General features: G+C 38.4%; 1 protein-coding gene across 1 annotated transcript; it reads right to left on the bottom strand.

Moving 5' to 3' along the window:
• Positions 1 to 3431: 3431 nt before the first annotated feature.
• On the bottom strand, positions 3432 to 21126 carry cbx4 (chromobox homolog 4 (Pc class homolog, Drosophila)). The gene is made up of 5 exons (XM_061974364.2): positions 20816 to 21126; positions 20674 to 20717; positions 20270 to 20335; positions 10135 to 10201; positions 3432 to 6043 (listed from the first exon to the last, which is right to left on the bottom strand). The coding sequence occupies exons 1-5, from the start codon at positions 20882 to 20884 to the stop codon at positions 4463 to 4465; spliced, it is 1827 nt and encodes a 608-aa protein (XP_061830348.1). The 5' UTR covers positions 20885 to 21126; the 3' UTR covers positions 3432 to 4462.
• Between the last annotated feature and the right edge of the window lie 378 nt (positions 21127 to 21504).

Raw genomic sequence — 21504 nt, 5'->3', positions numbered from 1 at the left:
GTGAACACAAAACATCTTTTGTAGAGAATAGTCATATTTTTACCTGCAGAAAACAAAATTAAATAAATATATATGACAAATTAAATGAATAAATGACCATTCAACATCACTCTAAGCTTTATTGAAAACTCCTTGTTGGCAAAGACGATGAGTTTAAAAGGGGAAGCAGAGGGGAAAAGGTTTTGATTGATTGATTGATTGATTGAGACTTTTATTAGTAGATTGCACAGTACAGTGCATATTCTGTACAATTGACCACTAAATGGTAACACCCCAATAAGTTTTTCAACCACGTTAATCAATTCATGGTAAGGTACCTAGGTACTTGGTGAGAAATTATTTTTTAAATTCAAAAGTGTTTCTTGCCTTCAAAGTGCTGCCACTTGCAGCTTTCTTTGACCCCAAAGTGTATTTTGCAGTCATACTCAATGATAAAAGCACAGAGACTGGTGGTTGAACTGTTAGTTACCAAAGATTTACTGATAATATCATAAGGGGCGACTGATCCGAGGGAGACTTTTGGGTAGGTATTCAAAAGCAGGCTAACACTGGAACAGTATGAACCAGTTGGACTCAAGCAGTGTGTCAATAACACGACTCAGTCACCAACACAGGGAATGCTTTTGTTGGGCACTGGATTCTGCGGTATGATGCATGGGCAGACAAGACTAGTTTGTAATAAACACACAATGTTTGTCTGAATGCTCACGAGACGGCGTAAGAAAACTAGGGCAAACTTCTGGCAAATACTTTTAGTGGAAAACCTAATCCACAGAAAGTGGACCAAGTGACCAAGGTTAGCATGAAGGGGAAAACAAGTAAAAACAGCCCTTTTTTTGAAAGTTAAACTTGAGCCAGCACACGTGTCTGAGGAAACGTTATGTAAATGTTACTGGCTTGGCGTGACGGGTATTTCTGCTTTGTCTCTGTTGTGTAGCTATTTATACAGCATTGAACCGTATTTGGTCATTCGGAAAGTCTAAATTGCCTCATCATACCTGCCAACTACTCCGGTTTTCCCGTAATTAGTACGGTTTTCATCAACCTATTCCGGGTTACGGTTGCAGTGATAAAAAATACGGTTTTTCATTAATTAAAAAAAAAATATTTAAAAAAAAGTTTTATTCACGAAATCGCGTAACAACAATGACAATCGACACTGCTTCCCGTAACTTCCTATCGAGCCATTCCGAATTCTATTTATAGCACCGCTGCTAAGCACGAGGCACCAGTTGCCATTGTTTCCAAACGAGCGAACGATCATGGAATCAGCCGGAGAAAAATCGCAAACGAGTCTTAAACCGAAAAGAAAACTGCAGTCATTCCGTGAAGAATATTCAAAAGCCTATCCGGGAATAATTATCCGTTTCAAAAAGGGTGAAAACTACGCGAATTGCACCTTGTGCAGACAAGATTTTTCGATCGGACACGGAGGAATTAGCGATGTAAAAGACCACGTTGGGACAAAAAAACACAAGTCTAATGCCGTTGCTAGCAATACAAGTGGAAATTTTTGCAGTATGATCAATCTGATAGAATACATTTGGATTTTAGCCACAAAAAGGTAATGACACCAATGTTATCTATTGGAATTGTTTAGTACTTTTATACTGTTAAAAGTGTTTATACTATTTATGCTTTCAAGTCCAAGTTGAAGAAATCTTGTTAAATGTTGACAGCATAACTACCAAAATACAGAAGTATGTCCTTAATATTTTTGCAGTGCTATTTCTGTTGAAAAGTTCAAATGATTACATTAGAGATGTGATGTGCCACTTTTCAAGTGTCTGATGGCTTAAATTAATTTTCATTAATTTTTCATATTTTGAATTCTTTTGAAAGGCTTACAAAAAAACTACATTTGAATTGCAATTCCATGCTATTGACAGGACTATTAATTTTAATGAAGTTAGCTTACCATGTTTACAGTATGATAATTGTGATAGAAATGTGAATTTTAGGCACAGAATATTTTTTACAATTGAACAAGGCAGTAGATTATACAAACTTGGACAGAAAGTTAATAATGATACCAATTGTTTTTTTAATGGAATTGTTTAGTACTGTTTTACCATTTGTTTACTGTAAAAAGTGTTTATACTGTTTATACTTTCAATTAACAAATTGAAGTCTTGTGAAAGGTTGACAGGATAACTGGCATTAACTGTCAAAATAATTTAAAACTATTGAAGTTAGCTTACAGAATAAACATATGATTTTTGCTGTAATATTTTTGTTTTGAAAAGTCACTGTGACTGATAGAAAAGTGATGGTTTTAGCAACATTTTAACCTGTCTGAATGCTAATAATCATTTTGCGTCGGGGGACGAAGCCCTGAACCCCCCACCAGGACTTTGTCCTGGACCTACCGGGGCCTGTGGCCCCTAGACCCTGGCTACTAGGTTTTTCTGATTTCAAAAGTTGGCAGGTATGCCTCCATCAAGGCAGCAGAACTTTGGAGTTCTATTAACAATTCGGCAAAAAATAATTTTAAAAGACAAGCAATTGTTTCAAAAATATAAATATAAGATTGACATAAGTTTCAATAATGTAGAGATAGCGTTTAAAAAGTGGCCTTTGTGCATGAGGATTTTTTTTCTTTCTGATAATGAAACATTCTTGGAGTTCACAGCCAACTAGAAGTCCCAGTGAGGTTAAAGAGTTCATGCAAACAAACTGCAACCGTCAACCATATAGGAACTTCTCTTTCTTTATTGTGAAAATGTGCCGACTGCAGTGAGCCAACAAACGCCCCTCACCAACTTCATGACAATCTATTCAACTGAGTGCAAGAGCAACAAATGAAAGCAAAAAAAAATAAAAATAAAAAGATCAATTGCAGGTTTTTTTTTCAACAACAAATAAATATGCACTCTCCCGTTTCATTCTCGTAGGATTTTAGCATTCTCATACTGGTCTTTGCATTCGATGTGCGTACAAGGTGATTTTGACTGTACATCCAACAGATTCAACATTAGCATTCTAAGCAGCATAAAAATAACATTAACAGCCCGTGCTCACTGTAAACTATTGTCTATACCAAGCTTTGAGGAGTCACATATCATAGGTAATTAGCAAAAAAGCAGTCACATGCCTTTGTCAGATCACGTAACAATATTAAAACTAGTAAGCTTGGAGCGGTAAACTGAGATGAACAATACCAATCCATCATATATTCGAAGGATCGCGTCTTGGACGGACTACACTAACAATAATGGTTAATTAGTAAGGACACCGATATTTAATGTGGTGGGATAATCTCTCTGGGTGTTCTGAACTTCTCTTTTAAGGCCAGTTGTGTATTGATCAGATTAATACACAACTACAGCACTTTGGCTACCCCTGTGGTAAATTTTAAATGTGCTTTATAAATAAAGTTGATTTGATTTGATTTGATTTAATGCTACCCAAAGGCGTACAAATAATTTGGAAGATGCTATCATCCTCAAAGTTGTATAGTCATTAGAGGAATGATCAATGAATTACGGCCAGTAAATTGCTAAGTCCGGCCCATGGTCCGGCAGATACGTTTTCCTGTTTGCCAGCCGTGTATTTCGACTAATCTTGTTAAAATTTTACACACGTGCTTGTCAGACCCGTAGAGGTGCATAACATATTTAATGGTGACTAGGCAAAAAACACCCTAAAGTTACAGTGGATGTTTTGTAGAGTGCTTTGAGTTAATAGCAACATTTGAAGTCCATCCGACTTACATCTATTCAATAACTACACCACATGTAATAACAATACCACCATGTGGTGTAATGTCAGAGAAATAATAGCACCGGCAACACAGTTGGAGTGCATGTTTTGTGTGCAGCGGTTCACGAGTAGAAGAGTTAGCTTACACAATGACCTATTTTTTTTCACAACCGGAGCTACACTGAATCACAGAATAGAATAGAATAAAAAGTACTTTATTGATCCCTGGGGGAATCAACAGCACCTATGCCGATTACAGTCAGTAGTGCGCTCTAATTCTCAACAATTAGCTAATTAATCATTACACCCATAACTAAATTAAGCGATAATTGATGAAAAAGACTTTTAAAAAGAGCAGCGGTTTGTCCACTCCTAATGAAAGCAAATGACAATCGACGAATGATAATGTAATTAAGTGCTTTCGCTTTGATCTTTGATCACTATCGACCCAACAAGTTCTTCCCTCTACCACGCAGCAGGACTCCAAATAATCAGTACAAAATACCTATAAACCTCCGTACATTTTAAGATTACAAGTTTGGTACAGGTAGTAAACAGCAAATAAACTGATTCTTGAATGTATTCACTCAAATCCTCGAGGGCTCTGGCTTGGGCTTCGTTTCAGGAGTATTACAGTATAAAACATCGTAAGAAACATATTGAATTTGAATGATAAATTAGAAATTTGCCTATGTACAAAAATCTCCATGTTTTTACAGTATGCACATATGAACAGGGTCAGTAGCTTCCAAAGAGGTCCTTAGAAAGAAACATACTCCTTGAAGGTGACAGTCAGACTGTTTGTTGTGATGTCTGTAATGATGATGTTTCCCATAAAAGGACAGATCTTTTCAGCTGGTACTGCTTTAGATGACTTCTGTGTGTCCTCTGCTACATCCTTGTCAACAGGTTGGGGTTCAAGTTCAGGTTGGGGCTCAGGTTGATTTTTAAGTTCAGGTTGGAGCTCGGGTTGTTTCACAAGTTCAGGTTGGAGCTCAGGTTCTTTTACAAGTTCAAGTTGGTGCTCAGGTTGTTTCACAAGTTCAAGTTGGGGCTCGGGTTGTTTTACGAGTTCAGGTTGGGGCTCAGGTTGTGTTAAAAGTTCAGGTTGGGGCTCAGGTTGTGTTAAAAGTTCAGGTTGGATTTCCGGCTCAGTCAGCCTCTTAGTCTTTGGGCAGCTCAGGTCTATGGGCTCCTCTTGGTCACCACAGTCCATTGCATCGTATGCATATGTGCTGCTACGTCCACTACAGTGAAGGTCCATGGGTTTTTCCTGAGGTGGACCCACCCCGGTGCTGGGAACACTGAGAGATCTGGAAGTCAGACAGCTCTTGGAAACAGTCCTGTCATCCACAGGGTTGGAGAGTTTCCTCTTCCGGCTGCTGGAATAGGATGGAATCTTGATGTGGTCCATAATTGTAGGGGTGGGGATGTTGGCGTCGGCCGGCCAAGATGTCGAGGGCGAGCTGGCGGTCAGTTGTAGGGGTAGGTCGTCTGGTAAGTCCGCTTGACCCCGCGCCACTTCTGTGTTGTATTCCTCTGCTGTGCTTGGTGATGGTTTAAAGAAGTGTCGGTCCTTTGGAGAACACTTTTGGGGATGATCTGCAGCAGGGAGGGAACTGCTACTACAAATCTCTTTGGGAATACCGTTCTCCACTATTTTGGTTCTGTGTCCTGCATTGTTCTCGCCCCCACTTTGGATTTTCTCCCCGTTAGAGGATTCCCCGTGTTTGCCCTTGGCTCCATGCACCTTATGACTGTCCATGTACTTGCTCATGACAATAACAATACGTCCATTTTTATTTTTATTCTTGATTATCTTCATTTTGCTGCTGACAGAACTGGGCAGGGTCGCGTCCTTAGGATCGGGCTTAAGGGCATGTTCACTTACGCCCTCTTTGGGAACAGGTTTCCTGACCTCCACTGCCAGCTCTTTGACTTTACTCAAGCAGCCTGTGTCTTTGTCACGAACCCATTTCTGCTGCAGTGCTAGAGGCAGGTTCCAGCCAGGGTTGGCAGGTTTATTGCCTGCTTCTTGAACTTTGACCACCTTTTTGAGCCTTGAAGCCTGGGTGTCATACATATTAGGGTCAGGCTCGTAGTGGTGGTGTTTTTTGCTGTTTAGCTGATAGATGTACTTCTTCTTGCTGTTGGTGAGCTGGTCTGCTGGGACCTCCTGGCTGCTGGGCTGGTACTGGTGGTGCTTCTTGCTGTTCAGCTGGTATTGCTGGGGCTGGGGACGCTGGACCTGGATGTGATCGGACTTTGGGATGTCTTCCACATCTGGAGAGGTGTCCTCAAAACCTGCGGGTATGCTCGATCTCCGGGCAAATGAGGGTACCTTCAAGAAGAGACAAGATACCATTTGAAAAAGTGCTGGGATTCTAAACATTCAGTGCAGTGCAAATCCTCATACAAACTACAAAACACATTGCATGAATCTCTTTTAAAACTTATACTGGTAGCATTGATAAAACACAAAATGTTGCTGCTAAATCAAGAATAAAATATTGATTTTATTTTACTATATTACACCGATATTCTTTGATGGAACGTGGACGATTCTGAATTAATAGACAGATGTCCAGATATTGATTATTTCTTTATGTTAAAGTAATACAGACAGTTCTAAAATGCAGATCTAGTGTGGACACATGGAGGCATGAGGAGCGGACAAGCTATGCTAGCTGTGGCGCTAAGCACGCTTGAGTGTGAAGTATTTAAACAAGAAAAGAATAAATGCTTCCTGCACTTCAACAGAAGTCTAACTGAACCACCTTTTAGAGAGTAGCCAGCAAAGAAGAGGAAATAGATAGATGAATAAATCAGGAGAGAGAATAATATCCACACAGTGCGACAACACTGTCAGCCATAGATATAAATGGGTAGATAGCAGATACAATACGACCCTTCTTTGAGTTGCAAGTTTACGGCGACTCGGGGCAAAGTTTTTAGGCATTCCATAGTTTCAGAAGGCACAAAAATGAAAACAAAGATGCATTCCAGCCAAATAGGGAGGTTTATTTATTTGATCACTTAGCAGGAAGCTACAGTACCTCAGTGCTACAGTCTCATGTATAGTACAGTATTCCATTTATGTGTATGAATATATGTATGTATGTATGTGTGTATATGTGTAAGTGTATAAAATATATGTATGTATATGTGTGTATATATGTATGTAAATGTGTATATATGTATATGTATACACATACACATGTATGTATACATATATACACATACTGTATACGTATACATATACGCACCTTCAAAGCAGCATTTTATACATATCCATACCTGCCAACTACTCCGGTTTTCCCGTAATTAGTACGGTTTTCATCAACCTATTCCGGGTTACGGTTGCAGTGATAAAAAATACGGTTTTTCATTAATTAAAATTATTTATTTTTTTTAAAGTTTTATTCACGAAATCGCGTAACAACAATGACAATCGACACTGCTTCCCGTAACTTCCTATCGAGCCATTCCGAATGCCATGCGCGAGGCTATTTATAGCACCGCTGCCAAGCACGAGGCACCTGTTGCCATTGTTTCCAAACGAGCGAACGATCATGGAATCAGCCGGAGAAAAATCGCAAACAAGTCTTAAACCGAAAAGAAAACTGCAGTCATTCCGTGAAGAATATTCAAAAGCCTATGCGGGAATAATTATCCGTTCCAAAAAGGGTGAAAACTACGCGAAATGCACCTTGTGCAGACAAGATTTTTCGATCGGACACGGAGGAATTAGCGATGTAAAAGACCACGTTGGGACAAAAAAACACAAGTCTAATGCCGTTGCTAGCGATACAAGTGGAAAACTTTCAACGTTTTTCGTCGCCCTTATCATAAAGTTACCATATCATTTTTGCAGTATGATCAATCTGATAGAATAAATTTGGATTTTAGCCACAAAAAGGTAATGACACCAATGTTATCTATTTGAATTGTTTAGTACTGTTATACTGTTAAAAGTGTTTATACTATTTATGCTTTCAAGTCCAAGTTGAAGAAATCTTGTTAAATGTTGACAGCATAACTACCAAAATACAGAAGTATGTCCTTAATATTTTTGCAGTGCTATTTCTGTTGAAAAGTTAAAATGATTACATTAGAGATGTGATGTGCCACTTTTCAAGTGTCTGATGGCTTAAATTAATTTTCATTAATTTTTCATATTTTGAATTCTTTTGAAAGGCTTACAAAAAAACTACATTTGAATTGTAATTCCATGCTATTGACAGGACTATTAATTTTAATGAAGTTAGCTTACCATGTTTACAGTATGATAATTGTGATAGAAATGTGAATTTTCGGCACAGAATATTTTTTACAATTGAACAAGGCAGTAGATTATACAAGCTTGGACAGAAAGTTAATAATGACACCAATTTTTTTTTTAATGGAATTGTTTAGTACTGTTTTACCATTTGTTTACTGTAAAAAGTGTTTATACTGTTTATACTTTCAATTAACAAATTGAAGTCTTGTGAAAGGTTGACAGGATAACTGGCATTAACTGTCAAAATAATTTCAAACTATTGAAGTTAGCTTACAGAATAAACATGTCAATCAACCCATATGATTTTTGCTGTAATATTTTTGTTTTGAAAAGTCACTGTGACTGATAGAAAAGTGATGGTTTTAGCAACATTTTAACCTGTCTGAATGCTAATAATCATTTTGCGTCGGGGGGCGAAGGAACCCCCCACCAGGACTTTGTATTGGACCTACCGGGGCCTGCGGCCCCTGGACCCTGGCTACTAGGTTTTTCTGATTTCAAAAGTTGGCAGGTATGCATATCAAATAGAATTTTCATTATTGAGTATAATAAAACTATATGCAATATAGTAATATACAATAAAGATGCATAAAATCAGTGAGTAATCAAATCGTAGCCCCTGAATCGTAATCATAATCAAATTGTGAGGTGCCCATAGATTCCCATTGGCACTAGCAAGTATTATTACATATTAAATATGGTAGTATCTAAATGTATATTTACACATGTACAGTAACCATAAAAGTATCTCCTTCACTTTGATACCAAGATCATGCATGTAAACCTTGAGATGAGCTATAACCAAGATCATTTGATATCCAAATGCACATCTTCTTCCATTGGCAGATTGTTTTAGTATGACTTTTTTCATATTATTTAGATAAGAAACCTGTCTAACTTGTCTGGTAAGAAAGCATAGTTTCGCTGCATTTTTGACCTTGGTTTCAGATATTTAATCTCACGTAGATTTCAGTTTTTGATTAGATTATTTTACACACGTGAGTACACCTCACCTCACAGTAACCCTATCCAAATTGAATCTCACAGTACATGTTGGGAATTAAAGTATGTTTCCCCTCAATGAACCGCAGCCTCAAACTATGGCGCTTTCACCGCAATTATTTTGGTGTTGTTTGTGTTGCCATTGATTTACACAAGAATGGCTGAGAATTTACCAATTTTAAATGGGTAGTAAATCTTTATACAAGCTGTGCACAGACTACATTGAATTATACCAGTTTCCTTTAGTATTGTCTCTTGAGAAGATGTAATACAATGTTTGCTGTAAACACTTCAGGGCCACAACCAATGTGGAGGGCACATAATCAGAAATGTTTTGACCAATTTTGATGTGCAATGTTGTTTTTAACTATAAAGTTTTGGAGTCTGGGTGTTGGTGAGCAACTTATAAAATTCAAGGCCCACAAACAAAAATCTTGTTTAGTGCCACAAAAAGCCTAGATGGGACATATTCACTTTTTAAAAAACAAATACAAAGGTGACCTAGGACTGTTTACCCTACAACAATCCATGCCTTTCCTATAAGATAACACAAAAATCAACACAGTCTATTCAAGGATTACCAGCACTATACCAGTTCTATCCCAGGCACCCTTGCTCAGTCTATAGCACATTCGTGCTGACCCCTCAGGCCCTCGCAGGGGCACTGCCGCAGAACGTTCAAAACCCTTTGACTGTGACCTTAGGGGTCAGACAAGTGCCAGCAGACATGTCACGCTTCATCTCTGATTCCTGCCCACTTCTGACTTCAACTAAGGATAGCAATCAGCCTACATTTGCTTCACAACAAGGTCAATTTAACCTAAAAGTAAGACAAGCCCAAAGCATGACACAGTGTCTGTCATTTTGTTCCCTGTTATCAATCACTTGCTCTAAAGCGAGTGAAAATAATAAGTCCACTGCATACAAAGCCAGACATTGTAAGGCAATAATAAACACGCTTGCACAACCTTGAGGACAAGGCAGATCAAGAACCTCTCTCTCTCTCCCCTCCCGCTGTCTGCCTGAAAGAAAACTAAAAATAACCAGCACGATAATAACAGCAGCTTTGAACACCTGACAGCAACCCTCTACCCTGGTTCTCCCCCCTTTCTGGCCTCTCACTACCAAAGAGAGTCAGAGAATATTACCTGCAGTAGAAGATGTTTTGGTTTTGGCCCACGTTTGCGATATCCCATCAGTTGCTCCTGCCTCTCCCTGTGAAAACAGAGCATGATTATCATTATTATATCAAACTAGATGAGGCAATTCCTGAAGGAATTGTGTGTGAATGCTCCAATGCTGAAGTTGAACTGAAATCCTGGAATTTTTTTTTAGAATTGTTAAAGTAGAGCACACAATTCCTGAACAGGCTGAATATTTGGAAGTTGGAACAGTTTGAATCAGATGAAAAATGTGGAAATTGTGGAACGTTGAAGACTTCCATTCATTTCAATGGGTATTTCCAAAAAATTTGGGAATTAAGGGAAAAACTGGAATTTTTTTGGAAAATGGTAAACAACTTGAATGGTCTGAATGAGTTGAAATGGTTGGTGTTGAAGTTTTTCGAATCGGGCGAGAAATGTTGAAGTAGTAACATGTTGAACTGAGAAATGGTATTACGGAATTCCTGGAATTTCGGGAAAACCAGGAATTTTTCCAGTTCAAAAAACAACTTTGTTTTTTGTCCTGATTAAGAGGAATGTCTTGACGTTGGAACGGTTAAAGTGGGTTGAAAAATTTGAGTTTGAGTTTATTTCGAACATGCAAGTATACAACATGATACATCACAATCTCCAGTTTCTCTTTTCAACATGTTCGAAAAGGAGTAGGAAGAAGCAGAGCTTATTTAATCCTACCCCTTTTCTTTTACATAACAGTTGCTAAAACTTTTGTTCACTTCCTGTTCTCAATTTATTCACAATATACTCCATAAGTAATCACAATAAAATAAGTAAATAAATGATAATTGGTGAAGTAAGTTACATTTCATATGTTGAGATAAGTAAGATTATTTTGTGAGTGAAATAATGAAAGAATGGATGAGTTAAATAAATTCAGAATGTTTATCATGGTTCTTCTTTGTACTTTGTAAACACTTTAAGTTTGAAGAGTTTCTTGAAGTGGATCATATTAGTACATTGTTTGATTGCTTTGCTTAATCCATTCCATAATTTAATTCCACATACTGATATACTGAAGGTCTTAAGTGTTGTACATGCATACAAATGTTTTAAATTACATTTCTCCCTAAGATTATATTTCTCCTCTTTTTTTGAGAAGAATTGTTGTATATTCTTGGGTAGCAGGTTATAGTTTGCTTTGTGTATAATTTTAGCTGTTTGCAAATTCAATATGTCGTAGAATTTCAGTATCTTTGATTCAATAAATAAAGGATTTGTGTGTTCTCTATATCCAACATTATGTATTATTCTAACTGATCTTTTTTGTAACACCGTTAATGAATGAAGTGTACTTTTGTAATTATTTCCCCATATTTCTGCACAATAACTCAGATATGGTAACACTAGTGAGCAGTAGAGAATATGAAGTGATTTTTTTGTCTAGAACATGTTTTGCTTTATTCATTATTGACGTGTTTCTTGCTACTTTATGTTGTATATTTTTTACGTGAGATTTCCAGTTCAATTTATCATCAATCATTATACCTAGAAATTTGGTTTCATTTACTCTTTCAATTTCTATTCCGTCTATTTGTATTTGTGTTTGACTTTCTCTTCTACTGTTACCAAATAGCATTATTTTAGTTTTACTGAGATTCAACGATAGTCTCTTTTTGTCAAACCATCTTTTTAATTTGTTCATTTCTTCTGTTATTATTTGTAGTATCTTCTGTGTGTTCTCTCCTGAACAAAACGCTGTTGTATCATCCGCAAATAATACTAACTTTAAATCTTTTGTAACTTTACAAATGTCATTTATATATAGATTGAATAATTTAGGTCCTAGTATTGATCCCTGAGGTACACCACAGGATATATTTAGCGTTGTAGAGGTGTGTTCGCCTACCTTCACGTATTGTTTCCTGTTCATTAGATAACTTCTTATCCAGTTTAAGACTAACCCTCTGATGCCATATCGTTCTAGTTTTTTGATTAAAATATTGTGATTAATTGTGTCAAATGCTTTAGTTAGATCCATAAAAACTGCTGCCGCACATTTTTTATTATCTATAGCATTGGTAATTTCTTCTGTAATTTCAATTAAAGCCATCGAAGTTGAAACATTAGCTCTGTATCCATATTGATTTTCTTCGAGTATTCTATTTTTATTTATGAAACTCTCTAATCTGTTATTGAACAGTTTTTCAATGATTTTAGAAAATTGTGGAAGTAAGGAAACAGGTCTATAGTTTGTAAATTGATGTTGGTCGCCAGTCTTGTAAATGTGGAAGGAGTAGTCGCCAGAAAAAAGGGTGGAAATAGGGCTTTGGAAAACCAGGAATCCTGGAAAATCTTGCAATTTTTTTGAACTTAGAAAAAGGGTAGTTTGAATTTCCAGAATGGTGGAATGTGTTGAAGGTAGAATGGTTGGAATGGGTTGAAACATGTGGAAATGGTGGAAGTTTGAAAAACGGCCCATTCATTTTGAATGGGAAAAATGTCCCGGAAAAGCCCGCGATTCCCGAATAGGCTGAACAGTTTGAAGTTGGAACGGTTTGAATCAGGTGAAAAATGTAGAAGGTAGAGCGCGCTAAAATCTGGAGAATAATAATAATAAGTTGAATAATAAGAATAAATAGATGAATTTTGGTGTAGAAAACCGTATGTGTGAATGCTTTTGAGCATAGAACTCGCATTTGAGTGTGGCATCCATTTTTCCCTCCTATGCTCAAGGTCAAATATGTGGAATTTGCTTCCGCAAAGCATGATGGTCCTTATTTGCATAGCTCTCCATGTTAATCATCCCAGACTGTATTCTCATTATGCTGCAGAAATTCAATTAAAGGCTACAGTCTCTGCTTGTCTTTCAAAAACATCCTCCCTCTACAGGCTCACAGCTGTAATGAGGGTCACCAAATTGGAAAAAAAAAACCACATGGCAATGCAGGCTTAATAATCTATCAGGCAAACAATGCAAGCTATATTGGACGTGACCACAAAAGGCAGATATATTAAAAGCTGTAATGTGGTTGTCCCGGCAAGGCCACTGGAAGAAGTATCACTACAGCTTGACTAATCACTGTCTCGTGTATATAATAATGAAAGCATGGTCTCACCTTGATGCCTGTGTTCAAAACACCACAGTTTGCAATAGTAAACTGTCGAGCGCTTATTTTTCCAAATGCTAAAAATCAGAACGACCCCCCTCCTTCCTCCATTCACACAAGATTTGGCAATTACTGGCTCCCTTGTCGGATTCCCCCCTCCCCCATCCTCTGGGAGCAAGGCAAGGAATCCACACACACTGCACTGAGGCAGCCCTCCATGCATGACCATCAGGACAGAGCCAGACACACACATGCACAATGTAAACCTTTGACAGCAGAAATGCTAATTCCTTCTCACGGGTTCCTGCAGCCTTTATAACATGACGTTTACGTGCGTTTGTATTCATTAGCATTTAACTTAACCACCTGGCAATTGTTTTTGATTGGTTGGCAGGTCTTTAGTGTGATGCTTTTGCCCCCCGGACTCCAAATGCTAAATATGTCACTGGCCACTCCATTACATACACTTGCACAAGCTATATTCCAACTTTGCCATTTAGCACAATTTTCAAGCTCAGTTTTGAGCGTATTCTGCATTGTTTTATTAATAATAATGATAAATGCATTAGATTATTTATATAGCGCTTTATACTTCACAGTAAAAACTGAGAACCCATCATTCATTCACTCCACATTCACACCCTGATGTTGGTAAGCTACATTTGTAGCCACAGCTAACCCTGGGGTAGACTGACAGACCAAGGCTGCCAGTTTCTGTAGCGTGCCCAGACCTTTTTTTTTAGCACCTACTTCTGCAGGGATGGCACCCATAAAACCGTCAGTCAGGTGCTCCTGAATAGCTATTACGGTCGCCTATACAGCCAAGTATGAAGGGAATCTTCTTCTAAGACAATTGCTGACGTTAAATAATAATGATTCTGCCAAGAATCGAACCCACATCATGTGCCACAAAAGACATGCGTATAGAGCGGGGGTCAGCAATGCCGCACTAGTGGCTCTGGAGCATTTTTAAAAAAGGATTGAAAATGGTTAAAGATGGGGGGAAAATATATACCATTTTTTAGTATGTTTTTTGCTTGAGGACAAACATGACTCAAACCTTTCCTAATTGTTACCATTCACTGATGATGAACATCGTTTTGTCCCACTAATTTCGGCGGTTCTTGAACTCACCATACTGTGACGCAACAGTTTGTTTACATGTAAAGTCTCCCACTCCTTCTGTGTCTCATTTTGTCCACCAAACGTTTTATGCTGTGCCTGAATGCAAAAAGGTGAGCTTTGTTGATGTTATAGACTTGTCGGCTTGTTAGTCATGCATATTTGTTCACTGCACGACTGCAAGCTAATCAATGCTAACATGCTATTTAGGCGAGCTGTATGTACATATTGCATCATTATGCCTCATTTGTAGGTATATTTGAGCTCATTTAATATCCTTTACTTGTATCCTTCTTTGTATATAATATATATTTGCATGTCTCATGACACATTATCTGTATGTAATATTGGCTGCATTTCAGATAGTTGTTTGTGTGCCATGTTGTTCCAGACCACAGCAAACATTACCTAGCTTGCAAAGATTGTAATAAATATATTAGAAGAAGTTTCCTTGAACTTAGACACACACGTCTATACCTTTGGCCATTAAAAGCCAGTCATTTCCAGGAGTTATCTCACCTTCTGAGTAGCCTCTGATTTACTAATGGTTTCTAATGTTGTAAAAATGTGTTGAATAAATATTAAATTTCAACATTTCTGTCAACGAAGATTTGCTTCAGCCTGCGACACATAGTCATTTTGATAGTAGGCTACTATAGCTAATATAGACACTTACGCCATGTGTTGCCTTCATTATAACACTTATAGAAGGCTTTTCATTTTTTGCGGCTCCAGACAGATTTGTTTTTTGTATTTTTGGTCCAATATGGCTCCTTCAACCCTGGTATAGACCATCACACTACCAGGGAATTGCTCTGATGTCACTCCAACCTTAGCATATATATATATATATTATTTTGTGTTAATCAACCTGTTAATTGGGCGGTAAACGGATTGGATTAAGTTTACTGTCAAATTTATACTTGCCAACCCTCCCGGATTTTCCGGGAGACTCCCGAAATTCAGCGCCTCTCCCGAAAACCTCCCGGGACAAATTTTCTCCCGAAAACCTCCCGAAATTCAGGCGGAGCTGGAAGCCACGCCCCCTCCAGCTCCATGCATATGTGACCCACCCATAATGTGTCACATTTTTGTGTTGATTTATTTACTTTATTTTGTGGTTTGAATTCGTTTTTGGAGCTGTCATTACACATTTATCAGTATTCCCATTGGTCAGTAGGGGGCAGTAGGGCATTTCTTCCCAATTGAATGCTATCACCTGCAGACCGGAAGTGTCTTGTCATTCTAATGAGCGCGACCAGTCTGTGAACAATTGAAACGTCCTGTGTGCTTTTTCCTCCTGTATAACAGGTTAGTTTTGGTGAATCAACTCACTGAATAATATCCATGTGATCTTTATAAGTTTAAGTACACATTCTGATGGTGGAGCCTAACTCTAAAGTGTTTGTGAGTTGTAGTTTGTATTTGTGAATGAATCCAGTGCACAGCTGCAGTAATCAATACAAAAAGGCGACGTGAGTGCGCAATGTTTATGTAGGAACTTCTGATCCTAATTCAGACTCCCAAATTAGAGCTCCCGTTTTCTTATTGATTTTATAATGTATATTTGTATAATGTGTGTGTTCTGAAATAGTGACAGAGAATAGAACAAGGATGGACAATTCAACCCTTAACTCAACAATGAGTAGAGGAGTGTTATGTGTGTGTATATGTGTAAATAAATGAACACTGAAATTCAAGTATTTCTTTTATTTATGTATATATAAATATATATATATAGCTAGAATTCACTGAAAGTCAAGTATTTCTTATATATATATATATATATATATATATATATATATGTATATATATATATATATATATATATATATATCTTAACCACGGCCCCAACCACGCCCCCCGCCCCACCCTGACCACGCCCCCCGCCCCGTAACCCCCCACCTCCCAAAATCGGAGGTCTCAAGGTTGGCAAGTATGGTCAAATTTGATATCATGCGCTGTTATACTTTTATTATATTGGCATTTAAAAAACTATTTGTACTCCCTATCCATATTCCAAACAGATCTCTAAAGACCACATGTTTCAATGGAGTTTCGGCATGTTTAAATGTTGTCAAATCTACTCCACGTGGTTACGTGGTTAGACTTCTCGCATCATTTCCGGCTCCTCCCCTACATGAAGCAAACCTCGATACACTTGCGTAAACGCCCCCTCCATTCGAGACACGCTTCGAAGACTCGGCACATCACCAGATTAAGCGCACTACCACCACCCGCACCGGCTGCTGCCCTATACTACGTTCCTATGCTTCAAATTGTTCCACCTCTGAGAGGGTTGGAACCTGGGGTGGCCAATCGGATTTTGTCAAGGCCACCCACTAGACACACCACTGGCCACCTCCAAACATCCATTCACAATCAAACATTAGTGGCACTGGGAGCAGGGTGGGTGAAGTGTCTTTCTCCAGGACACAAAGGCAGTGACCAGAATGGCAAAAGCTGGATTTGTACCAAGAACCCCCAAGTTTAACACGAAGCCCCCTTATTATCCTCCAGAGAGTAAGTGCCCTCTGCGGTGACTATTTGTGAAAATGCATAAAAGTGCTATTATTTTGAAAATTACATCTTGGCAAATGAAACGGACCACAAACAAACGGTGGTTGCATCATCTCTGTGCTCTCGTATTGTATTTGTATCATACTATTAAAACCATTAGCATTCTTACTTTGCAATCAAATTCCTAAATGGATGTAGGTCTTCTTTAAATTATGTTTTTAAATCTGAATTATATTTCAAAAAGTAATTTCCAGCAATACTTGCATAAAATAGCAATTTTTACTTCCTTAGACTTAGACCAGTGGTTCTTAACCTGGGTTCGATGGAACCCTAGGGGTTCGGTGAGTCGGGCTCAGGGGTTCGGCAGAGGTCAAGACACACCCGACTCATCGTGTAAATAAAAACTTCTCCCTATCGGCGTATTACGGATACGGCAACAGCAGAAGTCAGACTGATTTGCAGGTGTGTAATTTGTTGTGAGTTTATGTTGGTTTTGTTCTTTGAACAAGGTGATGTTCATGCACGCTTCATTTTGTGCACCAGTAAAAAAAACATGGTAACACTTTAGTATGGGGAACATATTCACCATTAATTAGTTGCTTATTAACATGCAAATTAGTAACATTGGCTCTTAACTAGTCATTATTAAGTACTTATTAATGCCTTATTCGGCATGGCCTTAATATAACCCTAACCCTCTAACCCTAACCCTAAACAAATAACTCTAAAATAAGTCTTTGTTACTTAGAATATGTTCCCCTAGTGTCCAAAAAACTCTAAATTAAGTCTTTGTTACTTATAATATGTTCCCCATACTAAAGTGTTACCAAAAACATACAACTTTGTCTTGAATTAGAAAAAAAACATTTTATTTTTCACTAAAGAAGGGTTCAGTGAATGCGCATATGAAACTGGTGGGGTTCGGTACCTCCAACAAGGTTAAGAACCACTGACTTGGACAAACTTTATTGATCCACAAGGGACATTTTTCCACAGAGTAGCTCATTTTCAAAGGATGGAAAGGGTAAGGATGGGAAGGATAATGCAGGTATTAAGTAGACTAAAATTGTACCATAGTAGCAATATAAAATATATGTACGGTAATATTTACAACCGTCAGTCAAGGGGCTCCTGAGTAGCTATTACAGTAGCCTGTACTATATGTTTGGCACCCCTGGTGTAGGCAATATAAAGACAATATTTAAAAGGTAAAAAAAAAATGCAGGATTTCACCTGAAAGTAGCTTTTTTTAAATACCGTACCCCCCCAGAACACCCAATGCTGTGCAATAGGCTTCTCATAAAACAGGGATGTCAATGTCAAATACATCTGAGAGCCAAAAAAACACATTTGATACAACCCAAGGGCGGGACTGGTTCAATGTTTATTAAAACATATTAAAATGATTGCACGTAACCTATTGAACAAAGGCCTAACGCAGTGTATTGTATTTTATTTAATGATTAAATGAATAATCCAACATTTTTGTATGGCTCTATCACTAATTTCCAGTGATATTTTTCAACAGGCTCACAGACAAAAACAAACTTCCTTCAAAGCAGGCGACTGTATTTATTACTGATATATACAATATATAACACATCCCAAATCCCATGCATATTCCTGCATGCCCTTGTATACTGTATATCAGGGCCGGTCCGTGGCATAGGCCGTATAGGCAAATGCTAAGGGCGCCGTCCATCAGGGGGCGCCACGCCAGTGCCACAAATGTTGGAGAAAAAAATAAATAAATAAAGTTGGTACTATTATTTCTAAATACAAAAAATAATCCCACGTTAATTAAAATGCAAAGTAAAGCCTATTTAATAGAAATATTATTTGTTACAACATTACGCCCCCCCTCCCCCCTCCCCCCGCACGGTGCGCCCCCTCCCTTCCCGTATCATGACTCTTTTTGGACGTCACCACATCAAAAAAATCAACACAAGATGTCAAAACGGCCAAAACTGTCAGGTGCCCAGGGAAGAAAAAAGAGAAAAGAAGAGGAGAAACGAGAAAAGACAGAGGTAGCAGGTAGGTAACGTTAGCCTACATGAAATTATTTGTCTGTTACAGAATGTGATAGTAGCTGGCTTTTTAGCATTAAGCTAATGTTACATGATTCGGCAATTGCTAATCAATAAATAGCTAGTTTTGTTTTAACGTCGGGTTAATATTGTTGGAGGGGGCTAAATTGTTATGGAAAATAATAATGTAACGTTAGGTAATTACAGTACTCCCACCTTACATTCCTCAGGGACATTTGTATTAGATCTTTTAAGCAGGTGTTTTTTGTTTACATTGTTTTTGCCTTCTGGTTAGCTAATGTTTGCCCTGCAGGTAATAGTCACTTTTCCACCCCTTTATATATTAGGTATAGTTGTAAGTAAAAAAAAAAAAAAAGGTCAAAGACAAAGCTATTCAGTTTCTTGTGAGTATATACACTTCACTGCCGATGTGGGGGGGCGCCACCTAAAATCTTGCCTAGGGCGCCAGATTGGTGAGGGCCGGGCCTGCTGTATATATAATATGTAAATATTACATATATGTTATATTTAATGTTGCTACAATGGTACATGTTTAGTCTACTTAATACCTGCATTATCCTTTCCATCCTTTGTGGATTAATAAAGTTTGTCTAAGTCTATAGTAATATATAGACATATAATATATATATACCAGTAATATATACTGATATATTATTATATTTTAATATAATATATAACACATCCCAAATCCCATGCATATTCCTGCATGCCCTTGTATACTGTATATATCATATGTAAATATTACATATATGTTATATTTTATGTTGCTACTATGGTACATTTTTAGTCTACTTAATACCTGCCTTATCCTTTCCATCCTTTGTGGATTAATAAAGTTTGTCTAAGTCTATAGTAATATATAGACATATAATATATATACCAGTAATATATAGATATATTATATTTTAATATAATATATAACACATCCCAAATCCCATGCATATTCCTGCATGCCCTTGTATACTGTATATATCATATGTAAATATTACATATATGTTATATTTTATGCTGCTACTATGGTACATGTTTAGTCTACTTAATACCTGCCTTATCCTTTCCATCCTTTGAAACTGAGCTACTGTGTGGAACAATTTCCCTTGTGGATCAATAAAGTTTGTCTAAGTCTATAGTAATATATAGACATATAATATATATTTTAATATAATATATAACACATCCCAAATCCCATGCATGTCCTTGCTCATGCATAGGAACTCTCACTAGCCCCTTTTCCCAGGATACACGGGTGCAAGGGGGCGGGGGGGGAGGGGATACACTTCCTCCCCCCATGCCCATATAAGGTCACGGTCGAGCCGAGGCCTGTAATAGTCCAAAGTCCTGCACCACCTGCACCGCAAGTCTCACCTGTGTTGAAATGCAACCAAGAGGCGGGGGTCAAGGATGTTTTCCTCCGGCTCCCATGTGTTGTATCTGCAAGGAGGGGCCAAAATAAGCGTCTTTTTTCAGGATGTCAGAATACTTGACGATGATTTAGCACATAATAAAGTATCATCGCGAATAGGCTAAGAAATGGTGCGTGTGGTGTGTTCAGGCGCCAACATCCAGTCGGCCATTTTAGCGCCACTGTCTCGCAAATTCGTTGGCAGAGCAGAAATAATTAAAACGGGATTACATGGCCGTGCCTACCCTCCCTTTCCCCCCCCCCCACGCATAAATTAGCGAAGGCATTCGTGGATCCACAGAAAGCCCATATATGCACTCCAAGCCTGATTTAAGATATGCATTATTGATATAAATACACGACTTACTTCGGCGACCATCCCCGCCACTTGACCAGGTACTCGATCTTCCCCTGCGATGTAAAAAAAAAAAAAGAAGAAGAAAAAAAAAAGGGCATTGAACGCACCATGTCACATTGGTTTTCTCCGCAAAAAACAGGCGCCAGCTTACCTTGCGAATGCGCTTCTTTTCGATGCCCTCCACCGCAAAGACGTGTTCCCCGGCGGCAGGGAGCTCCATTCTCGCCGCAGTCCGACGTCAGGCGACGGGCAGACGATGTGTGCAAGGCGAGCAGGCAGAGCGCAGGCTTGCTAGTTTCCAGTCTGGTATCCAAATCCAAAATGTTATTCCCTCCAGCTCCGTGCAGCAGTCCCCTCCTTTGCACACCCCACTTCTCACACCCCACTCTCACACGCACACGCACAGTCCTGGCAGTGTGCATAGAGAGTGAGAGACCGTCACAGCCAAACCGTAGTGAACTGATCCAGTCGTGCAAGAGCTCTGGCTTTGCTTGCGTGACGTCAGGGAGGGAGGTGGAGACCTCTCCTGGTTGGTCTCCATCCCCTCTTTCATCTTTGACGTGTGGGAATTCAAATAAATCACTACGTTAAGTGTCACGGCACGAATGCACCATTTTTTTTTATCTCCACGCCCTCCTTTAGGATTTCAAAATGTGGACTTCTCGCACCCCGAGGAGTGTCTGCAGAACCTTTTTGCATTTCATCTTCATCTTTACAGCAACACACACTCTAAAAGTTGTTCGCCAGTCCTTGTGATTTTTATTTTTATTTTCAAGTGACTTTAAACCAGGGGTGCCAAACTCATTTAAGTCTCATCTTAAAACTCATTTTTATACTCTA

Source organism: Nerophis lumbriciformis, linkage group LG22 (genome assembly GCF_033978685.3).
Source record: "Nerophis lumbriciformis linkage group LG22, RoL_Nlum_v2.1, whole genome shotgun sequence".
Taxonomy (NCBI): domain Eukaryota; kingdom Metazoa; phylum Chordata; class Actinopteri; order Syngnathiformes; family Syngnathidae; genus Nerophis; species Nerophis lumbriciformis.
Note: the sequence above shows the minus strand (reverse complement) of the source record. Positions and strands in the feature narration are given on the sequence as shown.